The sequence below is a fragment of the Branchiostoma floridae genome, chromosome 4, assembly GCF_000003815.2.
Source record: "Branchiostoma floridae strain S238N-H82 chromosome 4, Bfl_VNyyK, whole genome shotgun sequence".
Lineage (NCBI taxonomy): Eukaryota > Metazoa > Chordata > Leptocardii > Amphioxiformes > Branchiostomatidae > Branchiostoma > Branchiostoma floridae.
The window spans coordinates 17,311,750-17,320,635 of record NC_049982.1 but is presented as its reverse complement, the minus strand read 5'-3'; the positions used below and the strand labels follow the sequence as shown (position 1 = coordinate 17,320,635).

The 8,886-nt window shown below is 38.0% G+C and overlaps 2 protein-coding genes across 8 annotated transcripts in view; one reads left to right on the top strand and one right to left on the bottom strand.

Moving 5' to 3' along the window:
- The window catches only part of LOC118414338 (pleckstrin homology domain-containing family A member 1-like), a 10,031-nt gene extending 9,120 nt beyond the window's left edge, over positions 1–911 (bottom strand). The window contains exon 1 of one of the 3 annotated variants that reach the window (XM_035818329.1): positions 744–911. The gene's annotated coding sequence lies outside the window, so the exon portion shown is untranslated. Of the gene's footprint in view, positions 1–484; positions 507–743 lie in introns of those variants that run through there. The other 2 variants (XM_035818327.1, XM_035818328.1) reach the window with 2 other exon arrangements.
- A 124-nt stretch (positions 912–1,035) lies between these two features.
- The window catches only part of LOC118414316 (alpha-N-acetyl-neuraminyl-2,3-beta-galactosyl-1,3-N-acetyl-galactosaminide alpha-2,6-sialyltransferase-like), a 26,538-nt gene continuing 18,687 nt past the window's right edge, over positions 1,036–8,886 (top strand). Inside the window, exons 1-5 of one of the 5 annotated variants that reach the window (XM_035818288.1) lie at positions 1,036–1,200; positions 1,482–1,574; positions 1,700–1,799; positions 3,506–3,636; positions 4,231–4,321. In XM_035818288.1, the coding sequence (XP_035674181.1) occupies positions 3,617–3,636; positions 4,231–4,321 (111 nt within the window). In that variant the 5' untranslated portion in view covers positions 1,036–1,200; positions 1,482–1,574; positions 1,700–1,799; positions 3,506–3,616. Of the gene's footprint in view, positions 1,201–1,481; positions 1,575–1,699; positions 1,800–3,144; positions 3,204–3,505; positions 3,637–4,230; positions 4,322–5,363; positions 6,363–8,886 lie in introns of those variants that run through there. The other 4 variants (XM_035818287.1, XM_035818286.1, XM_035818289.1 and 1 more) reach the window with 4 other exon arrangements.

The window sequence follows — 8,886 nt, the reverse complement described above, 5'->3', positions numbered from 1 at the left end:
TTCCAAGAACTTGTGAATGATGTAATTATGTATGACTCACAGGGAGGAGATGAAGCTAAAATCCCTACACAGGAAATCATGCGACTCTCTGAAGGCCAACACTATTGGTACTGGGGCATTTTCTACATTCCTCCTTTCAGAGGGTATCAGGTCTTTTACAAGTTTTTGATTACTTCATCTTCTGTGTTGCCATTTCTATAAAATTCTACAGCTTTCTCGGGGGAAATGGTAATGACAGGAAGTTCTGTTGATAAACTTCAGCTAAAGTTGTTCCAACACGAATGTGGAAAAGCGTGGAAAAGGCGGCAAAAGTAAAACAAAAGTGTTGTAGGAAGTATCAAAACACTTGTTTGAGGTATTATGATTTATCAAGATGAAGTGAATTCCCTGGAGTTCTGACAATGAACGTAATTTACATGTAAAAGTAAGGACAAATCTGTGGTGTTGCCACCGTATCTACTTTGGAAACATGCAGGTTTCATACCCATCATGTCCTCGTTAACGTCTTCAGCGAAGTATTTTCTCCAATATCGTGAATACCACTTCCTGTATGTTAATCTGCTGGCTTGAAATCCTGCTTCGTTTGCGAAAATTAATGAAAGAGCTCCGCTCCGGAAGCGCCAGTCCCCATCATTTTCAAACGTTTGTTTGTAGTTTTGTCCTTTTGTTTTAAACTATTCGGGCCTTTCGACTGATACTAGTAACGTTCTTAGACACTGACAGTCTCTATAGAGACAACTTACCCAGGAAGGGCGACTCGCTAGGGCCACAAATCCAGCATACCCCACATAGAGAGAGGAGCAGAAAAGTTTGTCTACCAGATATCAAAACTGTCGACTTTCAACTGTATATACTTCCGGGTTCGGCAGTGAACAAGTCCCCGGATGTAAGGGTCAATGACCCTGCAAGAAGCCGCCGCAAAACGCAACAAAGAAGTTTCGATACTACGATAAAATTTACCATTGCTGATGCATATGTAAACAATCGAATCAAAAAGAAGTCAATGTATTTATTCATATTTATTTTTTGAATACGAACATACCATAAAATGCTATGAGTACTTAAGGGGCAGGGGCTTTGGTTGCTAAATGTTATTTGCGTGTAATTTACTTTCTTGGATAGCGGACAACCAGCCGACAGACGACCAGCCAGCTAGAAGATAACGGTGCATCCGATCGTCTACGTTACTCCGGATTTAACGTGAGTTCGCTTGTCACATTGTAGTTTTTGTCAAATGTTCATGATATTGTGATGATCAGTCAAGTGTAAATCGTCTAAAAGCGAAGCTGAATGTTCGCGGAAGTTCAAAATTCCTGTGAAAAATGACGTCGCATGATCGTGATGCTCTAAAAAGGTTGCCGGACGGAGCGGAAGGTTGACCAGTCTGAAGCATATACTGATTTGGGGTATCAATTGAGAAAAAGAAAATACGAATATTTGTTGTTTTTTCACTAAGAAATGTTTGTTAGCTCTTGTTGTAGACGTTGTCCTTGCATTACAATTGGTGTTGGTAACGTCAGTGCACGGATGTCAGACAGAGCTCATGCGCTGAGGTCATGTCCGCCACATCTTGGGTTAGTCAACTCATCGGCGAATTTGGTATCATATAAAAACCTTCACCGTTTTGTACACTGACTTGCATCTACCGTATATAGCTATTGATTTGCACAATGACATTGGGCTCTTTGATATGCGCTAGTACTCGTGACTCCAGAACAATAACCCACTGGGTACCCAGACGCAGCGTGTGATGATGTTGTTACCATTGTTAGTCACACCAAGAGGTCTGCAGAAATAAGGTAAGCCCAAACAAATCAAAAGGCGTTGTCGGCCCCAGCCATTAGCGCAGACTAACCATGACAAACGACCATTCTTTGTGTTCAAAAAGCCTTTGGCCATTCGCGTAAATTATAGGAAAATGATAAGGGTATTGCAGACATTTTTCCTTTGATGTTAAGTTTATCTATTGATTCAAACTGCATAGATAACTAGTAGTATTACAAGTATTACAAGTATTTACTTGTAATACATTAGACGTTGTTTTCTATAGAATATAGAATGTTTTCTATAGAAAACAACGTCTAATGTATTACAAGTAAATATGTTTTCTACAGAGTCGCCCCGGCAACATATATAACCTGTTCTATTAAAACCAAAACCTCTTTCCATCAAAATATATTCTGAGAGCATTATTGTAATAATGGTTTCTACTTCTTTGGATAGTCTTTCTCATCAGGTTTTTGTTTATCCAAGGATGTTATATAACACATCCTTGGTCAGTCAGTCTGCTTCTTGTTTTGTTTGTTGTTGTTTTTGCTTGAAATGAAAAATAAGGTGCTCAAGAAAGTCAAGACAAGACGATAGATAAAGAAAGTTTTTGAAAATAACCTTTCTATCATATATTTGATTTGTACCATTTGATGCTGTTGATAAATATCAACAAAGATATGATGGAACAAATAAGATTTCCCCACTTTTTTTGTTAAAAAAAAGATTACCACACATTCTTTTCACAATAGTTTCACAATATTAATAATAAATTATGAGGCTAATCAACAACTTTGCAGTACAGTAAATTGGTCTAGGTCCCTTTAGTAAGTTTATAAGCTCCTTAGATACCATGTGGGTACATTTATTATTGCTGCAAATTTTTTTCATTCAAGAAGGGCATATGCACATATATTATTATGGCTGTGTTTACGTGTTTTCAGGAGGTGTTTTGTATGTTTTTCTTGAGTTTCACGCTTTTTGCACTTACCCATATTGCCCTTTAAAAGGCGAGCACCTCCAGAAAATTGTATGAAACACCTCCAGAAAATGTATATGGCATCTGTCAATATTGACCATGGTAAAACTCTAACTCATGTATCAGTCCTATACTGTCAGATATGCTCAACTACATTTGCTTTGAGGTTATCTGCTGTTACATTACTCTAGAAATACATGTAAGACTGTTGCTATGCAGATAAATTTGATCAGGGATGGTACAGGTCCAAAAACTTCATTCTTGGGTGTGCCTGTGTTTACAGTCTTTCCCTATCAGTACCTGAAGGGCAGTCGCTAGGAGCGTGGCACAGTCGAGAAGGCTAGGCACATGTATGTAGAACCAATGAAGTTGACCCTATGATGCATTCAGGTGTAACCTCTTGTGCAACTGAAGCATAGAAAACCTGGTAGCTGCATTCCAAGCATGTGGGAGTGAGGTGTGGTATGACGCTTTCTAGGCAGTTTTGGTTTCTGCTGGAGAACATAAATGTTAGAGACATATTCAGATGTATGTAATAGGTTATAGTATCAGTTGTGTGATGTCAGGTAACCTAAAACCTAGTCTTTTTGCCAACAGGTGTATCTCAACAACAAACAAGGGAGTGGCAACAGCAGCGTGATTCGATTTGCATTTTTGTTCCAGACTTGTTTGTGTCCTTTAAAGGGACCTCATGCTGTGTTGATGCATTAGTCATACTTATTACTTTCTGAACAGACCCTATATTGACTTGTTTTCCAGACCTATGCTTCTCCAAAACTGTGCCAGAAAGGAGTCCACATGGGACCAATCACGTAGGCTAAAGGCATTGTGTGGTTTAGCTTTCAACAACAACGACAAGAAGCAGTAACAATGGCAGACTCAGGTAACAGGTGAGTGACTTCCTCATGAGTCATGGTCAGTGTTGGGCTTCCCACACAGGAGTTGTGTAAGCTGTTACATTCTCCAGTCTAAGCCAAAAGTAGCCACAGCCTGACTTGCCCTTAAACAACCATATAACCCAGGGCAAGATGTTTATATTTAACCACAAAACAGGTGCGGCATAATAATGAATGTTGAGACAAGAAATAAGTCATTTAAGTCAACACTTAAAATATACTGTCTAGCACTACAGATAAATTTCACGCCTGTGGCTGAGGTTTGACTAAACACATTTGGCTAGACTCATATGGCAGGTAGCCATGAGTAAGTTTTATTCTGCATAAATTCCCTGGCAAGTTCACTTGTATCAGGTAACCTGTTTCATGTTGTACGTGAGATGGTTGACTGGGCAGGGTATTTCTGCTTGAAGCTGTTTCCAACAAGAAACTTGCGATATCATTTAATGTCCGTGTTGATTACCAGCGGCTGGTATACCCAAGTCAAGTATGATTGATTCGTGACCATTGTTTTTGTCATGTTAGTGTTCTGGCTTATGTGATGGACGATGATATTAAAGACCATCATTTTATTTTTGTTTTCTGCAGCAACAGCCTATACAACATAAGAGTACTGGCTGTCGACAGGCCACTGAGGGTGCAGAAAAACATCCAACCGTCCAGAAGACAAATGTGTTCAGTAAGTTGAATCTTACATGTGTTTGTGAAATACTGCTAAGACATAGGTCATATGTCTCCATGTCAAATTCCACTTCAAATTATTTCCTTCCAAAGTTACATATACTAAGTAGGGTAACCCAGGAAAAAGTACAAAATTTAAAAGTACCAAATTTAAAGAGTTATTACCATTCAGCACATTACTGTAAAAGTAGAAGTTAGAACTAATAATAAATATGCTTTCTATCGATACCAGCCCTAATGACATTCCTACAGTTATTCATCACTGAACATCATTGATTTAGATAACTGTATCTAAACAACACATTTGGTCAACTTTGTGTTACAGCCTGACTTACAGGCAGCCAATTTGCTTCCTTAACATGTAAAGTTCATGTTTTGGCTAACATGAGTCTGTGCTGTGGACTACTAGTACTACTATATGTCCACTGGAGAGGTGGGTAGGTTTAAAGGACAGTGATGCTCCACAATGACTTAATGAAGCTGATACAATTAGTTATTTCCCTGTTCAAAACTCCCTGTTGAAAAACCATCTTGCTTATCAGAAATTTCAGGTGGAGACCTGCAGTACTATAATTTTTAGCTAGATGGCTCTGCTTTATGTCTACATGGAATGAGTGACTACTGAGCACCATGCACTGCAAGCATCTTGTATTTGAAATTAATAAGTCATTCATGGTCGCTTAACAGATGACATGTTGGTTACACTTAATAATTACACTTTATTGTTGAAATTTTTTTCATATTTCTGTTATTCAAGTCATTGTTTTATTCAAGTCATTGTTTGTAAATATTGTACATCTAAAGCAGTGGGAGACGAGACACACTTCATTTCCAAATGTTCATTCAACGAAACCGAAAGAATCACCCTGTTTAGAGAAGTCACAAAGTATTATCCCAACTTCCCCACATTGACAGACGAACAGAAAGCTACTTTTCTCTTGAAATCGCAGAACCCACAAATTCTAGAAAATGTGGGGCTTTTCGTCTCCCTCTGCTTCCAAAAAAGAAGTCAAACCCAACCTGTTTAGAAATAGCCAACACTAGTATTAGATTAGAATATTATTTATGGCTGTCCATTGTCACTATGTGTATACCATGTACATGTACTTGCAATTAGCCCTCGGGCACGAACTTGCAAATAAACTTCTTTATTCTTAAGGGGTAATGTTTTCTAGATACACCAATTTACATGACAGTGAGGTTGCTCCTGAAATTAAAACTTAATGAAACGAAGAAGACAACTATGTATGAGGCATGCAGTGTTTGAGATAAGAGGTAAAATCCAAACTCTAGATCTTATCAGGTTTAGAACTGATATCATCATAGTTCAACTATATTTGTACTAACCAATATTACCTGTATAATGCATGCACATATAAATGATTTTGAAAGCCTTCTCCTGCTTGCAATATTCCTTCATTAGATAATATTGAGCTTTTTTTTTCTTTATTCTGAAGGAGATTCCTAATATGATGTACATGTACATGTACCATACAACAGTGTGCCAGTGGCTGTCATGTATTGACGAGCCGAGGATATTCCTGGAGATTAGGCTACCTCTTCAGAGAGACATGGTATAATTACAAGATTGCTAGTTGTAGATACACATGCAGACAATACGTAATATATACTATATAGTCTAAAGTTATATAACAGTAGCTATTACAGTATCCCTTTTTCTAAATTTTATTTTCATATTAATGAGTACTGTTCTAAATGCAAATCCAATACATATAATTATCTGTGGCCTCTCTTGCTTCTAGGGCTTCTGACTAAAAATACTACTAGTAATGTTAGCAGTCTAATTTGCAGCATAGCCCAATCTAGAGTATAGCTGGAGAGCCTGCCAGATATAGGTCTGGTATCCGGTATTAGGGTAACCCCCAGAGTGACCCTCCGGCTCCCGTCCAATTGTGCCACATTTAGCTGCAGCTGCAGCCATGTCGGCAGTGGGCTCGTCCTAGAGTGCTTGGAGATTCTCGATTCTGCTTGCTCTGTATCATGTGTGACCCTAGTCACTAATCATGGGCTGGATCCAGGTATGTGTGTCTTTGTGCATGCCTCATTTTGTAGTGTGCTTCATGCATCAATACATGTATGTCAGAGTATCTGCAATATTGTCCCAATATGTACATTGTGTGTAACGTTATGTGCACTAGTAAGTTCTATGCTGTGGTGATCTAAAGAGGAGTAAAAGATATCCAGATTTACAAGAGGGATATTTGTGATCATCTGTGTCATTTGGGATCAGGGTTGTCTTCAGGACCCGTCTTTCCGTCCCGGGACTGAAAAAATTTCACTCAAACCATCCCCAAAATATGGATTTCATGACACAAAATTGATGAAAATGTATTTAACATTGCAAATTAATGAGATGAGCTTTAAAAAAGATGAGTGGAATGGAAAAAAGCAAGAGACAGCCTTGCTTGGGATGCTTTTGGGCTGGCTGCCTCAAATGAGAATCCTTTGTTTTCATTTTGTTTATTTCAAAGCTGATGAAATAGCAGAGACAGTAATCGATGCTAGAAGTCTGAGGTGGACCTCTCACAAAACTGATTTATTTATGATCACAAGCAGTAAAGAGGATGAAAGTAAGGGACTGTCTCAAAAGTTGATCTGCTTTTCAAGACAAAGTCAATTTAGTATATGTTCCTGTTCTTTCCAAAGGCATTTTAAAAACTGAAGTCCATTCATGCATCTTTGCATCTTGAAATCATTCCTCCTTCTCTATAGACAAAACAAGTGGCACATGTGGTGGATTTTAATTCAATACTCCAAAATACAGTTCTGTAATGGTGTTACATTATTATTACATGTAGTTGTACTTGAGCAATACTGGGATTTGGTCAGATTTGGATTCTAGCTAGAAAGAAACTACACTGAACAAATTAGCTGCGGAAAAAGACAATTTATCTTATCACCCAGTGACTGCACCAATGGTTAAATGTGTTTCTCAGTGTGCTTTTTTTTTTTACATTGCAGTGGTCCTGGAGAGGTTTGTCAGAACCAAACCATGTTGAACAGCACACAGTCAAACATTTGAGCATTGTTTCTCATCACCCCTCTGTTGGTGTTTGGTGCAGAACTTATGTGTAATTAATGAGGAAGATCCATCACATAGATCTGAGGAGTGTTTAATCAGGGGATCATCATTAGGTCAGGTGGATCAGACCTGGTGACTGTTTACATCATTAAAATGTCATTGTATTAGAGCAGAACCTCATCAGATGTCATTGATCTGTATCAGGCTTGTCATTACTTGAGGTTTTGAGCATCAGGGATTTTGGTCATTCTGTGTCAAGATACATATTGAATGTTCAAACATGAACAAACACCTGATGAATGCCAATGTAGTTGGCAGAATATTTGTTGCCATGCCTTTTCTTGTATCAGGCCACTTTCTATATTGTTGACCTTTAAGTTTAAAGTACCAATCACATCTACACCATGTATGTGTATATTAAAGTGTTGAACACATAGAGGAAAGCTTCTATTTAGCTCTCCTGGGTGTGTAATAATGAAGAAGATTCATCACTGAATCTTGTGGGTGGTAACTTAATTAGACCATCCTGAAATCTCATTGATAAATGTATCAAGGAGCTATATCAAAACATTTTGATATTATGAGTAAAGTTATTCCATCCAGTTAAATTAAATGATATTCATTCATTCATTCATTTAGGCTTTGGTTGATTGGTGTTTTTATATAAAAAAACACATACAAATGGCCACATCTGGGATGTGAGATAGGTCATCTTCTCTTGTACAAGCACTGGTATTACATATGTACATAAATCCATTTTGCTAATTGCACAGAGAAACTTACTTCAAAATCCTGATAATCATCCTCCCCTCTCCACTTCTACATTTCTCTCAGATAATCGTGATGTTTTTGATCATGTAATATCCTAACACAATTGTCTCAAATTTTGTGAAAGACAAGTCTGTAGTTATGATTTTCTTTCCCCAATGTCCAGACACTCTCTCAACTTTCAGGCATAATTTTGGCCGTAAATGCATACATTGTAATTAGGCAAGCCTTATTTCTCATTCTCCTTTCCAATTTAGCCCCTTTCACCACCACAGTGCTCCGGAGGCTTGCATGTGCAGGTTATTGATGGCAGAGCAGCATCAGCCTCCTGTGTTATGTGTATTAGTACTGCTAGATTTGTGAGCAGTCCAGGATGGATGCGAGTAGGAAACAGAGGTCAGCTCCGCCAGGAATACCAATCTTTAGATTTCAGCTGCTCGTTTTTTTTGTTATCTGAGCATTTCAGAAGAGATGAGAGCAAGAGAGACTTTCACCAAAGGCTGAAAATAATGTTCTTACCCCCATTTATATTTGATAATATGGTAGATTTCAACTTGAAGAAGATCGGCTACAAGTACGATGATAGTTTTATTTCGGAAACAGTTTTCCCGCAAGTAAAGAATGACTTAACATGAAATAGCTAGGATTATCCTAATGTTTGACTTATGTTGCTGATAAATATAAAGCCATGATATGTCATACTCATTCTTCTTCAACCTATCATTAGCACATTGTGTGTGCCTCTGTGCATC